We start from the raw sequence: 22,199 nt of genomic DNA on the forward strand, positions 1-22,199 counted from the left end.
TATGAACCTCGAATTTCTCATTTGAGCAGCTTGAACCCTGGGAGGTTAAGGGAAAGCTGCACGAAAATTATTTAGTACAAGAGGCTTTAGCAGAGAAATGTGAAAGGCATTGGGAATTTTCAAATAGTGAGGCAGTTTCACCTTGTAAGAAACAGGATTCAACACTCTTAATAGGATACGGACCGATGAATCTTGGAGCAAACTTTTTGGTAGGAACTTTGAGTCTGAGTTCTCTGGTGGTTATCCAAACACGATCTCCCACTTTGAGACTAGGAACAGCCCTATGTTTCCGATCAGCGTAGGTCTTTTATTTCTGGGAAGTCTTACGTAGCGCCTTATAAGTTTGTCTCCAAATCTTAGTGAACAGACAAAGAGCGGATTCAGCAGCAGAAACCTTAAGAGGTGGGAGAGATTAGAAGGAAGGAACTCGTGGATGAAAAATATAGTTATTGAAGAAAGGAGTGGAATTGGTTGAAGAATAATATAGGTTATTGTATGCAAACTCAGCAAATGGGAGGTAATCCATCCAGTCTTACTGAGCAGGGGACATGAACGTCTGTAAGAAAGTTTCCAGATCTTGGTCGACTCTTTCAGTCTCTCCGTCAGTCTGGGGATGGTAGGCTGAAGAGAAGTTCAACTTGATTCCTAGGACAGAGCCGAGAGCTTTCCAGAACTTGGCGAGGAATTGAGGACCCCGATCAGAAACTATTTCCTGTGGAAGGCCATGCAAATGAAAAATCTATGAGAAAAACAATTTGGATAGCTGAGGAGCAGAGGGAAGACCGGTGAGGGGTATGAAGTGAGCCGTCTTCGAAAATCATTCCACAATGACCCAAATGGTGTTGTGCCTTCTGGAGACTGGCAAATCGGTTATGAAATCCATAGAGATGCGAGTCCAAGGCTTTTGAGGTGTTGGAAGTGGATGAAGAAGACCCGAGGAAGATGTTCGTGGACTTTTATGTTGAACACACTTGGAACAGGCTGCTACAAATTCAAAGACATCCGTTTTAAGATGAGGCCAACAGTAGAATTGCTGAATGAACTTGAGAGTCTTAAGACCACCGGCATGACCCATGAAAAATGAAGAATGAGCCCACGTAAGCAATTTACTGTAAAATTTTGGTGCTACAAAAGTTCTCCCCGGAGGAGGTAGAGGAACGGTATGAGTTGAAGCAAATGAAGCCAGATTCAGAATAAATTGTTTCTCAGAGGAGTTGAGTGAATCATCCGTTTGAAAAGAACAAGAAAGTGCATCTGCTCTTCAATTTAAGGTTCCTGGGTGGTTAAAGAGTTTGAAGGAGAACCGAGAGAAGAAGAGAGCCCACCTGGCTTGCCATGGGTTTAAACAACGAGTTTAAACAATGGGTTTAAACCATCATGGAAGGTTTGGAGGAGAAAACGGAATTGGAGAAGATTCTGAATGATCAGGACTGGGGCTCACTGTTAGTTGATTAGGAAGAAGAAAAGGTCTCAAGTCAGTTTGAGAGGTTTCCTGTTGAGGACGAGGTTTAGCTTTCTTATGAGATGATTTTCCAGTTCTGCCCATTCTTCAGCATAACATTACGGAGATTAGAGAACAAGGTCAGGAGGCCAGTAGTGACATAGCAGAAGTATTGAAGTGTGGAAATAGGGAGACATCAGTGAGCATAGACCCCCAGTGGCCATCGGTTACAGAAACATTGTGAGGTCAGTTGTTTATGGGTAAAAGCAAGAAGGTGCCATCCTTGAGCGGTAAAGTAATTGATAGGAGCCAGCAACTGGAGCCTGCTACTGTCCTGGACACATGGACTGTTACGCCATAGCTATACTGATGCCCCGAGAGCTCTAATTGGATCTTGTGGGGATTGAGGGGAGCAGGAGGGAAAAAACCCCCAGCAGCAGTCAAACAGTATGGAGGATGTAGTCAGCAGTCTGCCACCAGAGGGAGTCGACAGAGCAGGAGTGGAGGCCCGGCAATAATAATAATAAAAGCAGTTCTGGCGACCACTTACTGCCCAGGTAGGGCCACAGCGGCAGAAGTCCCTGCCAGAAATCACTGAGGCTGTAGTGAAGGGCACAGATCATAGGCTGGCAGTGTCTGTAGCTCCCAGAGAAGCGGCTGGTTTCAGGAGGGCATGTGGCTATATTGCCAGTTTTCAAGATGGCACTTCTGGCAGGGAAGCCCAGATCAGAAGAAACTGGCCGGCTATGGCGGGTGAACCAGGTCAGTAATAAGGCAGGAGAGGGTACTAGGATGCAGTGGCACAGGGTAGCGTATCTTGCTGCGTAGGAACCCCACGTGTATGTACTCTATAATTCACAGCTCCGTCAGATTCCCCCATAGCACCATGGGTTAGGAGGAGAGGGGGAGTTGCCGGGACACTGCTGGAGTGATGACAGGCAAGTGCTCCATGTATTCCCCGGTGCCACGACTCAGGGCTTCAACGGCCGGACAGTAGGAGAAAGCAGGCTGCGGGCGAGTGAGCTGACTAACCTGACGCGTCCCTGCTGAGGCCACCAATCCCCATAGTATGCACCGTATCAGATGCCGGGAGAGCAGCTCCGCTCTGTGTCTCCAGCCGCGGTCACCGCTGATCCCCAGTCAGCCTCTCCACACGACTCCAACAGCACGGCTAGGCACAAGAGTGGACAGGGCGCACAGCCCTCGGTGAGTAGCAGTGCTACCTCGCTGAGGTCCAGTCCGTGGTGGGATCACTGCACAACTTCAGTCCGCGGCTTCGGATCCGGGAGTACGCCGCAACCTGCAAAAGCCAAATGAATGGCTCGGCAACGTACAAAACACACAGAGGGGCAAGAAAGGGCCCGAAAGAGCCCGTAGGACAGCTGTAAAAGGCAGAAAGGACCTATATAAGCAGGTGCTCCTTTATCCTGCTTCCTGCTGCCTTTCCAGTCAGCCCCCCCCCCCACCCCCGTGACATAATTTATTGATGTTGAAAACAAAAGTAATGTAGATTTTCGCACCAATCTAAGACCCGCTAATCTACTTTGGGAGCCACCTCCCTTTTAAAAAAAAAAAAAAAAAACAGTCCCCAGCTGGACGAGGATAATTAGAATTTCATTTCTTGGAATTCTAACTTCCTACTGGGCGTAAACAAAAAATTTCCATCTGCTGTTTTTGGACGTTTAAATACAGTTGCCTTCGTTTTTAACACAGGCTCTGCTGCCTCTTCTAAGGATAGAATGGCTTACATAGCACTAATTAGCTCAGATATGTCCACTGAACTGAGAACTTCCGAAATGCAATGAGTCCTCATCCTCCAACGAATCATCATCTAAAACATGTGTAGACTATGAAGATGTTGTATCATGTCTATGTGATTTACTTACCACCAGCCTTTCAGCCTGCTTTTTTGAGAGGCTGACAATTCCCTAGGTGTATAAACCTCAGAATGAATGTTGCATGTAAGGGTTAATAGGGAAACCTATCACTGGTATAGGAGCTGGTATAAACTGCTCAGCTACATTGGATAATGTCTGTGCAAAGTAGCCCATGAAGGTTCACCAGAACCTGTGCCTGCCTCACTGTACACGTGGGTAAGCATTGTCGCGACCCCACGGGGAGTTGTTGGAGCGACTCTAAGGTGCGTATAAGATGCTTTTTAGAAAGATCACTCAAAAAAAATAGTAATACTATAAAAATAAAAATAGGATTTTAATACCTACCGGTAAATCCTTTTCTCCTAGTCCGTAGAGGATGCTGGGGTCACTTCAGAACCATGGGGTATAGACTGATCCACAGGAGACATGGGCACTTTAAGACGTTTCCAGAGTGTGAACTGGCTCCTCCCTCTATGCCCCTCCTCCAGACCTCAGTATACGAACTGTGCCCAGGGAGACTGACATTTCGAGGAAAGGATTTATTGTAAAGTTAATGGTGAGAGTCATACCAGCGCACACTTCAACAATGCCGTACAACAGGGCATTCAACGTTACACGTGTCAACGGCATGCAACATGCTGAAAAGAAATGTAACACAACTCTTGTGTAACAACAACTAACAACTGCAGGTAAAGTACGCACTGGGCTGGGCGCCCAGCATCCTCTACGGACTAGGAGAAAAGGATTTACTGGTAGGTATTAAAATCCTATTTTCTCATACGTCCTAGAGGATGCTGGGGTCACTTCAGAACCATGGGGTTATAACAAAGCTCCAGAACGGGCAGGAAAGTGCGGATGACCCTGCAACACTGATTGACCAAACTTGAGGTCATCATCGGCCAAGGTATCAAACCTGTAAAACTTGGCAAACGTGTTTGCCCCCGACCAAGTAGCCGCTCGACAAAGTTGCAACGCCGAGACACCCCGGGCAGCTGCCCAGGAAGAGCCCACCTTTCTAGTAGAATGGGCAGTCACCAAATTCGGTAACGGCAATCCTGCCGTGGAATGAGCGTGCTGAATCATACCTCTGATCCAGCGCGCAATGGTCTGCTTAGAAGCAGGATACCCAATCTTGTTGGGAGCATACAGGACAAACAGAGCCTCTGTTTTCCAAATTTGAGCTGTCCTTGCGACATAAATTTTCAAAGCCCTGACCACATCTAGGGACTTTGATGCAGAGAAGGTGTCAGTAGCCACTGGCACCACAATAGGCTGGTTTATATGGAAAAAGGAAACCACCTTCGGAAGAAATTGCTGCCAAGTTCATGGAAGATCAAGTAAGGGCTCTTGTGAGACAAGGCCGCTAACTCAGACACCCGCCTTGCGGATGCTAAGGCCAACAGTATGACCACTTTCCAAGTAAGAAATTTTAACTCTATCTCCTGTAGAGGTTCAAACCAATGTGATTGAAGGAACTGCAACACCATGTTAAGATCCCACTGTGCCACTGGAGGCACAAATGGAAGTTGATTGTGCAAAACCCCTTTCACGAACGTCTGAACTTCTTGAAGGGAGGCCAATTGTTTCTGAAAGAAAATTGATAAGGCCGAAATCTGGACCTTAATGGAGCCCAATTTCAGACCCGCATCCACACCCGCCTGTAGAAATAGGAGAAAAACGTCCCAAGTGAAACTCTTCCACTGGAGCCTTCTTGGATTCACACCAAGATACATATTTTCTCCAAATACGGTGGTAATGTTTAGACGTTACTCCTTTCCTGGCCTGAATGAAAGTTGGAATGACTTCTTCTGGAATACCCTTTCGGGCTAAGATCTGGCGTTCAACAGCCATGCCGTCAAACGTAGCCTCGATAAGCCTTGATACACGCACGGCCCCTGCTGCAGCAGGTCCTCGCGAAGAGGTCGAGGATCTTCTATGAGTAACTCTTGAAGATATGGATACCAAGCCCTCCTTGGCCAGTCTGGGACAATGAGGATCGCCCGAACACTTGTTCTTCTTACAATCTTGAGAACTTTTGGAATCAGTGGAAGTGGAGGGAAGACATACACCGACTGAAACATCCACTGTGTCACCAGTGCATCCACTGCTATTGCTTGAGGGTCACTCGACCTGGAATAATATCTCTGAAGCTTCTTGTTGAGGCGAGATGCCATCATGTCTACTTGAGGGATTCACCAAAGATCTGCCACCTCTGCGAAGACGTGAGGGTGGAGGCCCCATTCTCCTGGATGGAGATCGTGTCTGCTGAGGAAGTCTGCTTCCCAGTTGTCCACTCCGGAATGAAAATTGCAGAGAGCGCTTGCATGTTTTTCCGCCCAGAGGAGGATTCTTGTCGCCTCTGCCATCGCCGCTCTGCTTTTCATTCTGCCCTGACTGTTTATGTACGCCACTGCTGTTACATTGTCGGAATGGATCTGTACGGGTAGATCTTGAAGAAGATGCTCTGCTTGTAGAAGGACGTTGTAAATGGCTCTCAACTCCAGAACGTTTATGTGAAGACAAGTTTCCTGACTTGACCATCTTCCTTGGAAGCTTACTCCGTGTGACTGCCCCCCAGCCTCGGAGACTTGCATCCGTGGTTAACAGGACCCAGTCCTGAATCCCGAACCTGTGACCCTGCAGTAGGTGAGCACTGTGTAGCCACCACAGGAGCGAAATTCTGGCTTTTGATGACAGGATTATCCTCTGGTGCATGTGTAGATGGGATCCGGACCACTTGTCCAACAGATCCCACTGGAATACCCTGGTATGGAATAGTCCAAACTGCAAGGCCTCGAAGGCCGCTACCATCTTTCCCAACAACCAAATGCATTGATGAATTGACACTCTTGTCGGTTTCAAAATTTGTTTGACCATTTTCTGGATTTCCAGAGCCTTTTCCACTGGAAGAAATACCCTCTGTACTTCTGTGTCCAGAATCATTCCCAGAAAGGATAACTTTGTTGTAGGTTCCAATTGTGATTTTGGAATGTTTATGATCCAACTGTGTTGTTGAAGCACTGTCGGGGAGAGTGCAATGTTCTGCACCAACCGTTCCCTGGACCTCGCTTTTATTAGGAGATCATCCAGGTAAGGAATTAGAATGACTCCTTTCTGACAAAGGAGGACCATCATCTCCGCCATCACCTTGGTGAAGACCCTCGGTGCCGTGGAGAGTCCAAACGGCAACGTCTGAAATTGGTAATGACAATCCTGTACAGCGAATCTCAGATAAGCTTGATGCGGAGGATAAATGGGAACATGTAAGTAGGCATCTTTTATGTCCACTGATACCATGAAATCCCCTTCCTCCAGACAGGAGATCACTGCTCTCAGATTCTAACTTGAATTTGAACCTTTTCAGGTATAGATTCAGAGATTTTAGGTCCAGGATCGGTCTGACCGAGCCGTCTGGCTTCGGAACTACAAAGAGGCTTGAATAAAAACCTTCTCCCTGTTGTGAGAGGGGAACCAGGACAATGACGTGATCCTGGCACAATTTTTGTATTGCTGCAGTTACCACCTTCCTGTCAGGGAGAGAAACTGGTAAGGCCGATTTGAAAAAGCGGCGCGGGGGAACGCCTTGAAACTCCAGTTTGTACCCGTGGGACACAATTTGTAAGACCCACGGGTCTAGGCCAGAATGAACCCAGAACTGACTGAAAAGCTGCAGACGAGCCCCCACTCGAGCGGAGTCCCGCAAGGGAGCCCCAGCGTCATGTTGTAGACTTGGCAGAAGCAGGTGATTTCTGCTCCTGTGATCCTGGGGGCGCTGAGGACCTTTTTCCTCGTCCCCTTCCTCTACCTGCCAAGAAAGGGGAACCTTTACCCTTTTTGTATCTATTGGGCCGAAAGGACTGCATCTGAAAGTGATGAGGTTTCTTTGCCGGCGTAGGAGCATAAGGCAAAAAAGTTGATTTACCTGCGTTAGCCGCAGAAACTAAAGCATCTAGCCCATCACCAAACAAGGCCTCTCCATTATACGGGAGAGACTCCATATTTCTTTTGGAATCTGCGTCAGCATTCCACTGGCGAATCCACAACGCCCTCCGTGCCGAGACTGCCATGGTAGATGCTCTTGATTCCAAGTGCCCAATATCTCTCATAGCTTCACGCATGTATGCTGCGTCTTTTATATGACCCAACGTAAGGAGAACCTGATCTCTATCTATTGTGTCAATTTCAGAAGAGTTATCTGACCACTTTTCAATATCACTACTCACCCACACACAGGCAATGTTAGGCCATGAGTAGTGTCCCATTGGCCACATAAAAACTTTAATGAAGTCTCCAACTTGCGTTCTGCCGGCTCCTTGAGAGCAGCCATCCCAGGTGCAGGGAGAATCACCTTTTTTTTTAACAGTGACAGGGCCCTGTCTAAAACAGGCGGTGACTCTCACTTTGTCCTGTCCTCTACCGGGAAAGGATAAGTAGCCTGAATTCTTTTGGGGATCTGAAATTTTTTTCAGGGTTTGCCCAGACACCCTCAAAGAGAGTGTTCAGTTCATGAGAAGGAGGAAACGTTACATTAGTTTTCTTTTCTTTATAGAGGTAAACCTTCTGCTGAGGTAATGAAGGGGTCTCCGTAACCTCTAACACCTTCTTTATAGCCACAATCATGTACTGAATGTTTTTAGCTAATTTTGGATCTATTGCCCTGAAATCACCAGTGTCGACACAGGAATCAGCGTCCGTGTCGGTCTGTATAACCTGAGCAAATGACCTCTTATGGGACCCAGAGGGATCCCCTGTGGATGAAAACACAGAGTTTTGACAAATCACATCTTCCACTGACTTTCTCCAGGTTTCTGCATGAGACTCAGACTTATCCAATCTCTTACTGATATGACTCACACTATCACGTAATTCTTTCACCCATTCAGGCTCGTGGTGTGCCGGTAGCGCCACCACATTACAACTCTGTGTCCCCATAATGGCTTCCTCAGGGGAAGAACACCCTGCCTCAGACATGTCACACACGTGTACACCACACCACAGACACTCCGGGGCTTATAGGGGACAGACCCACAGTAACATCTGTCAGAAGGATACAGAAGGAATTGCCAGCTCACAACTCAGCGCCAGTAATAAATTGTCTGTGAAACACAAAATGTCTACAGAGCTGCAGCGCTTTTATAATGACACAATGTACATAGCACCATATTTCACTGCGCTCCCCCTGTTTTGCACCCTGATACTTGTTTCAGCAGTGGAGGAGGACCAGCAGTCTTCTCTGCAGCCTGGAGTGAGAGAAAATGGCGCTGAGCAGTGTGCTGTCTGTCTGAGGAAGAATCCCGGCCCCCGTAATGGCGCGCTTTCACTCAGACTTAGAGAGACTCATGTTTATACTGGCGTGGGGTAGGACTGTGCCGCAGCAACTTATGCCCCTAATCTGCCAGTCCTATAAGGGTTCATGCTGCCCAGGACGCCCCCTCCCCCCCTGCACCCTGCAGTGCCTGTGTGTGTGGGAGCATGGCGCGCAGCATTCCCGCCCGCTGCTCGGTACCTTTCTAGTCGTCCCGATGTTGAAGAGTCTTTTCCTCTTACTCACCTGTCTTCTGACTTCTGGCGCTGTAAGGGGGGTGACGGCAGGCTGTGTGAGTGAGCAGATAGCCACAGCTAGCGTTCAGTACCCCTCAGGAGCTAATGGTGTCCTGTCAGCTTAGAAGCAGAGCCATGAAACTCACAGAAGTTGGTTCCTACTTCCTCTCCTAGGTCCTACGAAGCAGGGAGGCTGTTGCAAGCAGTGCTCCCTGAAAATGAAAAACCTAACATAAGTATTTTCAGAGAAACTCAGTAGAGCTCCTCAGAGTGCATCCAGTCTGCCTGGGCACAGATTCTAAACTGAGGTCTGGAGGAGGGGTATAGAGGGAGGAGCCAGTTCACACTCTGGAAAAGTCTTAAAGTGCCCATGTCTCCTGCGGATCAGTCTATACCACATGGTTCGGAAGTGACCCCAGCATCCTCTAGGACGTATGAAAAACTTATGGCTGCTAAAAACAGCAGCCTTCTGACCATGGTCTGACTCCTGCCGCAACAAACAAAAAACTGACGTGCACATGCGTGTAGATGGTGACACTAAAACTACTGGAAGATCATTGTGAAGGTCTGAGGTATTGGTACAATGCAAATTTGTTGAGATATTGTTTCTTTTTCAGATGGAACCATGGGTCGTGCACATGATGCGACTGGCAAAAGGGAGCCATTGGTTGTGGCCTAGACCGGCATTTGTTTGTTGGTGATCCCTTGTAGACAGTGAGTAGTATGCATCTACAGTGGAAGAAGCATGGACACCAAGAATCTCAGCGGCGGAACAGTGGGCGAAAGTAGATCACGACAAATCGGGACCACAGGCATTTAGGTCGCCTAGCAACCACCAATCGTTCCAAACGCATCAGGAACTGCACCAACAGTACAATGCCGGACCCAGCCAAGCAGTCCCAGATCTGGTGAATTGGAGGGCCACGTGAGATGTGGTGGCATGTCAGACTGGTGCTCTGAAAACCAATAGAAGCCTTTCGGCAACTATTCCGCCGCTGAGAGTACACCTAAAGTCTAAAACTAATGTGATAGCTGTTTTTATGGTAATTATTTTGAGCAATAGAGTAGGACCTGCAGTATAGTGGGGTCCCTTGTCGGGAGCTGCAGGCTTAAATGCACTGAGCAATACATGAACTACAAATCCACTTTTTATTATGGTTAGTTAAAATAGTGAGTGCAAGACACATTTATGTATGTAGTAAGACTACTGGGAGACCTTAGATTGAGCAATATTGGATGTGGCCATTACATTCCCCAAAGTCATAACCTCATAACTGCACAGAGCAGGAACTATTATTCACAAGTAATTAGGAATGTGTTCATCATGAACAAGTCTACAATTACCGTCTGAAGGTTACACAATTATTTCAAGTCTACACAACTGATATTTGAGGATAAAGCCTTTAACAGAAAACACCCCAGAAGAAGTCACTATTGGAGAAACGCGCTGATCACGCGCAGTTTGTATTTAGAGTGAATTGGAGTGGATAAGAACAAGCCCGCCCATGCAAGGGTGACAACAAGTGCAAAACGCTTGTCTTATGATTATAAAGATATATACCTGTGATAAGCTTTTACTCTGTTTTACTTGAAGTTCTAGATTCAAATTTCATTTTATTTCTGAATCTTATGCAAATTGTATTTGGTGACCTCAGGTCTACTGTATAGCAGGAAATATTTCATACCTGCATCATCTAACAAAATGCATATAAATTAGGCACTCCACAAAAAACAATTCTAATTATATTATATACATACATACATATATACACATTTATATATAATCACTAATAATACATTTCTGCTTGTTACTTTTAATAACATTATAGTGATGTGTGTAATAACTCTCTAAATGTGATATTTGTCATGGATAGCCTTGTGTTAGAGTCTCCCAACTGAGAACAGGGCTGATGGCGGAGGAGGGTGTAGGATAAGAGATTGCTGTAGTGACTGAGCAAGGAGAATATGTGACTTCTGTAATAAGTGTTTATTACTCACCTGTGCTGATATCTGTAGGGATCTCCTCCTCCTTACACTGCTGATCACCCCTCACATACGCCTCTTCTTCTCCCTCTATATCTTCTGCCTTCATATCAGTCACATACGTCTCTTCTTCTCCCTCTATATCTTCTACCTTTATATCAGTCACATACGTCTCTTCTTCTCCCTCTATATCTTCTGCCTTTATATCAGTCACATACGTCTCTTCTTCTCCCTCTATATCTTCTACCTTCATATCAGTCACATACGTCTCTTCTCCCTCTATATCTTCTGCCTTTATATCAGTCACATACGTCTCTTCTTCTCCCTCTATATCTTCTGTCTTTATATCAGTCACATACGTCTCTTCTTCTCCCTCTGTATCTTCTGTCTTTATATCAGTCACATATGTCTCTTCTACTCCCTCTGTATCTTCTGCCTTTATATCAGTCACATACGTCTCTTCTCCCTCTATATCTTCTGCCTTTATATCAGTCACATACGTCTCTTTTTCTCCCTCTATATCTTGTATTTTAGTATTAGACAGACGTTCTACCTAAAAAACAAACAAACACTATTATAATATTTGCGTACAGTCAGATTAAACTGAGGTGAAACAGTATAATATCAGTGTATAATACACACACAGCTTCTCTACAGATCATATAGTGACAGTCACTTTGGTATATTGGCGAGACCCTAAATCCCACCTACCTGATCCTCCTGTGGGATTCTGTGATTCTCCTCTGTACAGTCCTGGGAATACAGAGGACGGGGACATCTCTCTGGGGTATCTCTGTTACTGGGTCCATCTGTAGGAGACACACATTGACTGAGTACAGTGTATATATGTGATTATCAGATGATGTGTGTATATAGGGGGCCCCCATACCTGCTCTCCCCTGTACAATACATGACAGTCTCCTCTTACCCAGTGATGTGAGGGGCCGGAGATTCTCCATCATCATCGCCTTGTACAGACCCCTGTGTTGCTCTATATACTCCGCCTCCTGCATGGAGACATAGACAGTGACATCCTGACACCTTATAGGAACCTGACACACACAGTGATACAGTCATCACCCAGACACATCCCCTGGTGTTACTGTATAATGCCCCATTCCCAGCAGTCACCTCTCCAGTCATCACCCAGACACATCCCCTGGTGTTACTGTATAATGCCCCATTCCCAGCAGTCACCTCTCCAGTCATCACCCAGACACATCCCCCGGTGTTACTGTATAATCCCCCATTCCCAGCAGTCACCTCTCCAGTCATAACCCAGACACATCCCCTGGTGTTACTGTATAATGCCCCATTCCCAGCAGTCACCTCTCCAGTCATAACCCAGACACATCCCCTGGTGTTACTGTATAATGCCCCATTCCCAGCAGTCACCTCTCCAGTCATAACCCAGACACATCCCCTGGTGTTACTGTATAATGCCCCATTCCCACCAGTCACCTCTCCAGTCATAACCCAGACACATCCCCTGGTGTTACTGTATAATGCCCCATTCCCAGCAGTCACCTCTCCAGTCATCACCCAGACACATCCCCCGGTGTTACTGTATAATCCCCCATTCCCAGCAGTCACCTCTCCAGTCATAACCCAGACACATCCCCTGGTGTTACTGTATAATGTTCCATTCCCAGCAGTCTCCTCTCTAGTCATAACCCAGACACATCCCCTGGTGTTACTGTATAATGCCCCATTCCCAGCAGTCATCTCTCCAGTCATCAACCAGACACGTCCCCTACTGTTACTGTATAATGCCCCATTCCCAGCAGTCACCTCTCCAGTCACCACCCAGACACATCCCCCGGTGTTACTGTATAATGCCCCATTCCCAGCAGTCACCTCTCCAGTCATCACCCAGACACATTCCAGGTGTTACTGTATAATGCCCCATTCCCAGCAGTCACCTCTCCAGTCATCACCCAGACACGTCCCCTGGTGTTACTGTATAATGCCCCATTCAGGCACATCCCCTGGTGTTACTGTATAATGCCGCATTCCCACCAGTCACCTCTCCAGTCATCACCAAGACACATCCCCTGGTGTTACTGTATAATGCCCCATTCAGACACATCCCCCGGTGTTACTGTATAATGTCCCATTCTCAGCAGTCACCTCTCCAGTCATCACCCAGACACGTCCCCTGGTGTTACTGTATAATGCCCCATTCCCAGCAGTCACCTCTCCAGTCATCACCCAGACACATCCCCCGGTGTTACTGTATAATCCCCCATTCCCAGCAGTCACCTCTCCAGTCATAACCCAGACACATCCCCTGGTGTTACTGTATAATGTCCCATTCCCAGCAGTCACCTCTCTAGTCATAACCCAGACACATCCCCTGGTGTTACTGTATAATGCCCCATTCCCAGCAGTCATCTCTCCAGTCATCAACCAGACACGTCCCCTACTGTTACTGTATAATGCCCCATTCCCAGCAGTCACCTCTCCAGTCACCACCCAGACACATCCCCCGGTGTTACTGTATAATGCCCCATTCCCAGCAGTCACCTCTCCAGTCATCACCCAGACACATTCCGGGTGTTACTGTATAATGCCCAATTCCCAGCAGTCACCTCTCCAGTCATCACCCAGACACGTCCCCTAGTGTTACTGTATAATGTCCCATTCCCAGCAGTCACCTCTCCAGTCATCACCCAGACACGTCCCCTGGTGCTACTGAATAATACCCCATTCCCAGCAGTCACCTGTCCAGTCATGACCCAGACACATCCACCGGTGTTACTGTATAATTCCCCATTCCCAGCAGTCACCTCTCCAGTCATCATCCAGACACATCCCCTGGTGTTTCTGTATAATGCCCCATTCCCAGCGGTCACCTCTCCAGTCATCACCCAGACACATCCCCTGGTGTTACTGTATAATGTCCCATTCCCAGCAGTCACCTCTCCAGTCATCACCCAGACACATCCCCCGGTTTTATTGTATAATGCCCCATTCCCTGTAGTCACCTCTCCAGTCATCACCCAGACACATCCCCTGGTGTTACTGTATAATGACCCATTCCCGGCAGTCACCTCTCCAGTCATCACCCAGACACGTCCCCTGGTGTTACTGTATAATGTCCCATTCCCAGCAGTCACCTCTCCAGTTATCACCCAGACACGTCCCCTGGTGTTACTGTATAATGTCAAGGGGTCAGCTTGCTGGGGGTAGCTTGCGTGGAATTTAATAAGTGTGGAATTAAGAAGTGTGTTATCCGTAAAGTTAAAAAAAAACAGTTGAACAAACATTGAGCGCCATCAAGGAAAGGTAACTTACTTAAACAACTCATTCCTACACCACTTAACCCAACATTATCTCACAAACGACCACAGCATGTTCATCAAACTACTGTTTCTTATTTCAATTCTTGGAATTCTCACCAAATGTAGCAACATTCTACACACCCTAAAACTCACCCCTCTGTGCACATTACAGCTTCTATTCTCCACTCCCCTCTTCTAAACACTCATGAGCTTTATACTTACTTCTCTGCAAGTACTTTGACAACCACAATTGGCCACCAGAATAAACACTCGTGAACATCCACCAATATTTATCTCACTCTTCTGCTTTTATTAGCTGGTGCCATATCACCAAATCCAGGCCCCAACCACCTGTCCCTCTCACACTCAGCTGTCTCAAAACAACATAGAAATCCATCTAACCTCATAAATATCACGTCTCCCATCCCCCTCCAAGTCACTAAAATGTGGCTTATGGAATGCAAGCTCTGTTTGTAACATATTACCATCCATCCATGCCCTCTTCATATCTCACAACTTTAATCTGCCGACTATAACAGAAACCTGGCTCACACAATCAGACACAGCCTCCCCTGCAGCACTGTCACACGGTGGTTTCCACTTCACACACACACACACACACACACACACACACACACACACACACACACACACACACACACACACACACACACAGGCCTGGTAATAGTAAAGGTGGTGGGGTTGGAATATTACTGTCCCAATTTTTCACACACACTGTTGTACCTCAGGTTCCATCACTCGCATTCACATCATTTGAAGTTCACTCTATCAGGATCCCCCCCCCCCCCCCCCTTCTCTCTGCGTGTTGCAGCTATCTATTGCCCTCATGGGCAACTCGAACAACAATTTCTAGAAGATTTTTCTGCCTGGCTCCCTCACTTCCTCTCCTCTGACATCTCCACCATCATTATGGGTCGATTTCAATATAGCTCTTGACAGTCCACAATCTGTTCATGCCTCCAAACTCCTCTCTCTAATCTCCTCTCTTGGCCTCACCCAATGGTCTGACTCCTCTACTCATCAGGAAGGCCACTGCCTTGATCTTATGTTCACCAGGCTCTGCTCAGTTTCTGAATTCATTAACACTCCTTTCCCTCTCTCTGATCACAACCTGATCACCTTCACAATCTCTTCTATTACTCTAAATTCTATGACACTAAAACCTAGCAAGACTCCTCTAACCCGCAGAAATACTAACAATATAAATTTTTAACAACTTTCCACTTCTCTGCAACAACTGGTCTCACCAATCTCTACATTCACCACACCGGACACTGCTGTATCCCACCTGCACAAGACCCTAGAGAGTGCCCTTGATGAAGTGGCTCCAGCTACCCATCACACTCCACGTAGGCTTAGATGCCAACCGTGGCACTCTAAATCAACAAGACACCTACAAAAACTGTCACGTAAAGTAGAACGTCAGTGGCGTAAATCTCAGAATCCAAGTGACTTCCTCACATATAAGACCACCTACCACTCCTATCATCAGGCCCTGGACACTGCCAAACAAACATATTTCCAATCTCTCATGTCTTCTCATGCTACCAACCCCAAGCGACTTTTTAATACATATAAATCACTTCTTTACCCTCCCTCACCTCGCCCACTAGCTACTATCAGTGTACAAGAACTTGCCTCCTACTTCAAGGATAAGATTGATGAAATGGTACACTCTTTCTCAGCCAGTGACCTGCTCAATTCCCTACCTGAACCCTCTGGCACTATCTCTTCATTTGATCTCACAAGTGAAGATGAAGTATCAACACTTTTTCCATCCTCCTACTCCACTACCTCTCCTCTTGATCCTATACCCTCACTTTGTCTCCTGTGCTTATCCCAACCTTAACTAAAATCTGTAATCTCTCTCTCTACTGGTATCTTTCCCTCTCTGTTTAAGCATGCAGTGATTACTCCCATTACTAAACAAACACACCTCTGACCCAAACACACTCTCTAACTACCGTCCCATTTCTCAGCTACCAAATCCCTCCAAGCTACTTGAGAGACTTGCCTACACTCGCCTTACACACATTCTTAACTCCCACAACTTATTGGACCCACTTCAGTCAGGCTTTCATGCCCAACACTCCACAGACACTGCACTGACCAAAGATCTGCTAGATCTAAAGCCCATTACACACTACTCATTCTTCTAGATCTATCTGCTGCTTATGACACTGTTGCCCTCTCCTGGTTCTTATCCTACCTATCTAATCGCTCTTTCAGTGTTCACTTCTCTGATTCTACCTCTTCTTCTCTACCTCTTCTTCTCTACCTCTATCAGTTGGAGTACCGCAAGACTCAGTCTTGGGTCCTCTGCTGTTCTCAGTCTGTACCTCATCTCATTGCTTGGTGATCATATCATACAACCCATTAAGAAACTGGCAAGCTGGTGGACCATTATGCAACAGGTAGCATCTATCCTTGTGTATCAATGCCTACTCCCCCATATATTGTAAGCATGCAAGCAGGGCATTCCTACCTCTATGTCTGTCTGTTTTTACCCAGTTTTGTTCTATTACTGTTATTTTAATTGTAAAGCGCAACGGAATATGCTGCGCTATATAAGAAACTGCTAATAAATAAATATTAAAATAAATACAACACAGGCCGCTGCCCCTGTATACTATGACAACACAGGAAGCTACCCCTGTATAGTATGACAATACAGTCCACTCCCCCTGTATACTATGACAGCACAGGAAGCTACGCCTGTATATTATGACAACACAGGCCGCTCCCCCTGTATACTATGACAGTACAGGATGCTAACCCTGTATATTATGACAACACAGGCCGCTCCCTCTGTATATTATGACAACACAGGCCGCTCCCCTGTATACTATGACAGCACAGGATGCTACCCATGTATATTATAGCAACACAGGCCGCTCCCCTTGTATACCATGACAGCACAGGATGCTACCCCTGTATATTATAGCAACACAGGCCGCTCCCCTTGTATACTATGACAGCACAGGATGCTACCCCTGTATATTATGACAACACACGCCACTCCTTCTGTATAGAAAGCCAATACTTGCCACTCACCCTATATAATAATAGTAACAAGACACCACAGGCCCCTCCGCCTGTATATTATGACAACACAGGTCGCTCCCCTTGTATACTATGACAGTACAGGAAGCTACCCCTGTATATTATGACAACACAGGCCACTCCTTCCGTATAGAAAGACAATCCATGCCGCTCAACCTATATAATAATAGAAACAAGACACCACAGGCCCCTCCTCCTGTATATTATGACCACAGGTCACTCCCCTTGTATACTATGACAGTACAGGAAGCTACCCCTGTATATTATGACAACACAGGCCACTCCTTCTGTATAGAAAGACAATCCATGCCGCTCAACCTATATAATAATAGAAACGAGACACCACAGGCCCCTCCTCCTGTATATTATGACCACAGGTCACTCCCCTTGTATACTATGACAGTACAGGATGCTACCCCTGTATATTATGACAACACAGGCCACTCCTTCTTTATAGAAAGACAATACATGTCGCTCACCCTATATAATAATAGGAACAAGACACCACATGCCCCTCCGCCTGTATATTATGGCAACACAGGTCGCTCCTCCTGTATACTATGATAGTACAGGACGCTACCCCTGTATATTATGCCACTACCCCTGTATACAATGACGGAACAGGATGCTAGCCCTGTATGTTATAACAACACAGGCTGCTCCTCCTGTATACTATGACAGCACAGGATGCTACCTCTATATATTATGACAACACAGACCACTCCCCCTGTATACTATGACAGCACATGATGCTACCCCTGTATATTATGTTAACACAGGCCACTACCCCTGTATACTATGACAACACAGGCTGCTACCTCTGTATATTATAGCAACACAGGCCGCTCCCCCTGTATACTATGACAGCACAGGATGCTACCCCTGTATACTATGACAGCACAGGCCGCTCCCCCTGTATACAATGACGGCACAGGATGATATCCCTCTATATTATTACAATACAGGCCGCTCCCCCTGTATACTATGACAGCACAGGATGCTACCCCTGTATATTATGAAAACACAGGCCGCTCCCCCTGTATACTATGAAAGCACAGGATGCTACCCCTGTATATTACAGCAACACAGGCCGCTCCCCCTGTATACTATGACAGCACAGGCTGCTCCCCCTGTATACTATGACAGCACAGGCCGCTCCCCCTGTATACAATGACGGCACAGGATACTTCCCCTGTATATTATGACAATACAGGCCGCTCCTTCTGTATAGAAAGCCAATACATGCTGCTCACCCTATATAATAATAGTAACAAGACACCACAGGCCCCTCCGTCTGTATATTATGACAACACAGGTCGCTCCTCCTGTATACTATGACAGTACAGGACGCTGCCCCTGTATATTATGCTACTACCCCTGTATACAATGACGGCACAGGATACTACCCCTGTATATTATGACAACCCAGGCCGCTCCACCTGTATACTATGACAGCAGATGATGCTACCTCTGTATATTATGTAAAGACAGGCCACTCCCCCTGTATACTATGACAGCACATGATGCTACCCCTGTATATTATGTTAATACAGACCGCTCCCCCTGTATACTATGACAGCACAGGATGCTACCCCTGTATATTATGAAAACACAGGCCGCTCCTCCTGTATACTATGACAACACAGGCTGCTACCCCTGTATATTTTAGCAACACAAGCCGCTCCCCCTGTATACTATGACAGAACAGGATGCTACCCCTGTATACAATGACAGCACAGGCCACTCCTTCTGTATAGAAAGCCAATACATGCTGCTCACCCTATATAATAATAGTAACAAGACACCACAGGCCCCTCCCCCTGTATACTATGACAGCACAGGCCAGCCCCCTGTATTCAATGACGGCACAGAATGATAACCCTGTATATTATGACAATACAGGCCACTACTCCTGTATACTATGACAGTACAGGACGCTGCCCCTGTATATTATGCTACTACCCCTGTATACAATGATGGCACAGGATACTACCCCTGTATATTATGACAGCACAGGCCGCTCCACCTGTATACTATGACAGCAGATGATGCTACCCCTGTATATTATGTAAAGACAGGCCACTCCCCCTGTATACTATGACAGCACATGATGCTACCCCTGTATATTATGTTAATACAGACCGCTCCCCCTGTATACTATGACAGCACATGATGCTACCCCTGTATATTATGAAAACACAGGCCGCTCCTCCTGTATACTATGACAACACAGGCTGCTACCCCTGTATATTTTAGCAACACAGGCCGCTCCCCCTGTATACAATGACAGCACAGGCCACTCCTTCTGTATAGAAAGCCAATACATGCTGCTCTCCCTATATAATAATAGTAACAAGACACCACAGGCCCCTCCCCCTGTATACTATGACAGCACAGGCCGCTCCCCCTGTATTCAATGACGCGACAGAATGATACCCCTGCATATTATGACAATACAGGCCGCTCCCCCTGTATACTATGACAGCACAGGATGCAACCACTGTATATTATGACAACACAGGCCGCTCCTCCTGTATACTATGACAGCAAAGGATGCTACCCCTGTATACTATGACAGCACAGGCCACTCCTTCTGTATAGAAAGCCAATACATGATCCTCACCCTATATAATAACAGTAACAAGTCACCACAGGTTGCTCCCCCTGTATACTATGACAGCACAGGCCGCTTCTCCTGTATACAATGACAGCACAGGATGCTACCCCTGTATATTATGACAATACAGGCCGCTCCCCCTGTATACTATGACAGCACAGGATGACAACACAGGCCGCTCCTCCTGTATACTATGACAGCACAGGATGCTACCCCTGTATATTATGACAATACAGGCCACTCCCCCTGTATACTATGACAGCACAGGATGCTACCCCTGTATATTATGACAACATATGCTGCTCCCCTGAATATTAATACAACACAGGCCGCTCCCTCTGTATAGTACAATGCCAAAGGACACAACACCTGTAATGTTCCGTTTATGGAAATACAATAACGGAGGGGTCAGCGCCACCTGTATTACGGTAACGGCGGGGTCTGAGTCACCCGTATTACGGTAACCGCAGGGTCTGCTGCACCCGTATTACGGCAACGGCATGGTCTGCGCCACCTGTATTACGGTAACTCCGGGGTCTACGCCACTTGTATTACGGTAACGCCGGGGTTTGCACCACCTGTATTACGGTAACGGCGGGGTCTGCACCTCCTGTATTACGGTAACGGTGGGGTCTGCGCCACTGTATTACGGTAATGGCGGGGTCTGCGCCACTGTAATATGGTAACGGTGGGGTCTGCGCCACCTGTATTACGGTAACGGCGGGGTCTGCGCCACTGTATTACAGTAACGGCGGGGTCTGCGCCACTGTATTACGGTAATGGCGGGGTCGGCGCCACCTATATTACGGTTACGGCAGGGGCTGCGCCACCTTAATTACAGTAACGGCAGGGGCTGCGCCACCTGTAATACGGTAACGGCGGGGTCTGCAACGCCTGTATTACGGTAATGGCGGGGTCTGCGCCACAGTATTACGGTAACGGCGGGATCTCCACCACCTGCATTACGGTAACGGCGGGGTCTGCGCCACCTGTATTAAGGTAACTCCGTGGTCTGCGCCACCTGTATTACTGTAACGCCGGGGTCTGAGACACCTGTATTACGGTAACGGCAGGGTCTGCGACGCCTGTATTATGGTAACGGCGGGATCTGCACCACCTGTATTACGGTAACGGCGGGGTCTGCGTCACCTGTATTACGGTAACGGCGGGGTCTGCGCCACCTGTATTAAGGTAACTCCGGGGTCTGCGCCACCTGTATTACTGTAACGGCCAGGTCTGCGCCACCGGTATTACGGTAACGCCGGGGTCTGCGCTACCTGTATTACGGTAACGGCTGGATCTGCGCCACCGGTATTACGGTAACGCCGGGATCTGCGACCTCCTTTATTACGGTAATGGCGGGGTCTGCTACAACTGTATTACGGTAACGGCCGGGTCTGCGCCACCGGTATTACGGTAACGCCGGGATCTGCGACCTCCTTTATTACGGTAATGGCGGGGTCTGCTCCAACTGTATTACGGTAATGGCGGGCTCTGCTCCACCTGTATTACGGTAACGGCAGGGTCTGCGCCACCTGTATTACGGTAACGGCGGGGTCTGCGCCACCTGTATTACAGTAATAGGACACTAGAGTGTCAGCCACCTGTACAGGGATAATGCAGCACCAGAGGCTGCTCCAGCTGCACTATAACAAGGCACCAGAGGCTGCTCCCCCTGTAGTACAGAACCTGACACCAGAGCTGCTCAGCCTATAGAATAATAATAATAATATCATTACCTGCTGCCAGACACAGCAATGGCTGCTCTCTGCTCCTGCTGCCTTGTTGGAATGATAGGAGGAAGGCGGAGCTCAGACCAGGGGAAAATGGCCGCCGCTCCTGACGTCATTACACGGCCAGGGAACCTATTGCTGCTGCAGTTGATGCCGGACTGGTCTACCAGAAAATGGCCGCCGGCCTCCTGCACTGAGGACTTTTATGGTTTTTGTCATTACTGGGGGCGGAGCTGCGGGCGGGGTGAAGGAGGGGAGGGGCCAATAACCAGGAAGCAGCTTTTGCCAATCATGCCCTACTTCCTGCCTGTGCGTTCCACCTTACTTCCGGATTGTGCGTTCCACATACAGGAAGTGAGTTTTCATCGACTGCTGCAGCCTCCCAGTGTGCGTTGAGATCAGGTAATGGCGTCTTACTATACAGGGGGAGCAGCCTGTGGTGTCCTGATATTATTATTAAACAGGTGGAGCAGCCATTTGTGTTCTGTTATTATTACTATACAGGGGGAGCAGCATGTGGTGTCCTGTTGTTGTTATTATTATTATTTTACAGGAGGAGCAACCTGTGGTGTCCTATTATTATTATTATTATACAGGAGGAGCAGCCTTTGGTGTCCTGTTATTGTTATTGTTATTATT

The 22,199-nt window shown here is 47.3% G+C and overlaps 1 protein-coding gene across 2 annotated transcripts in view; it reads right to left on the reverse strand.

The window, feature by feature from the left end:
* Positions 1–21,711, reverse strand: part of LOC134984873 (oocyte zinc finger protein XlCOF22-like) — a 38,453-nt gene extending 16,742 nt beyond the window's left edge. For both annotated transcript variants that reach the window (XM_063950352.1, XM_063950351.1), the window contains exons 1-4: positions 21,567–21,711; positions 11,771–11,849; positions 11,550–11,651; positions 10,858–11,391 (exon numbers count right to left, since the gene is read on the reverse strand). In XM_063950352.1, the coding sequence (XP_063806422.1) occupies positions 10,858–11,391; positions 11,550–11,651; positions 11,771–11,807 (673 nt within the window). In that variant the 5' untranslated portion in view covers positions 11,808–11,849; positions 21,567–21,711. The remainder of the gene's footprint in view (positions 1–10,857; positions 11,392–11,549; positions 11,652–11,770; positions 11,850–21,566) is intronic.
* Between the last annotated feature and the right edge of the window lie 488 nt (positions 21,712–22,199).

Source organism: Pseudophryne corroboree (assembly GCF_028390025.1).
Source record: "Pseudophryne corroboree isolate aPseCor3 chromosome 3 unlocalized genomic scaffold, aPseCor3.hap2 SUPER_3_unloc_9, whole genome shotgun sequence".
Lineage (NCBI taxonomy): Eukaryota > Metazoa > Chordata > Amphibia > Anura > Myobatrachidae > Pseudophryne > Pseudophryne corroboree.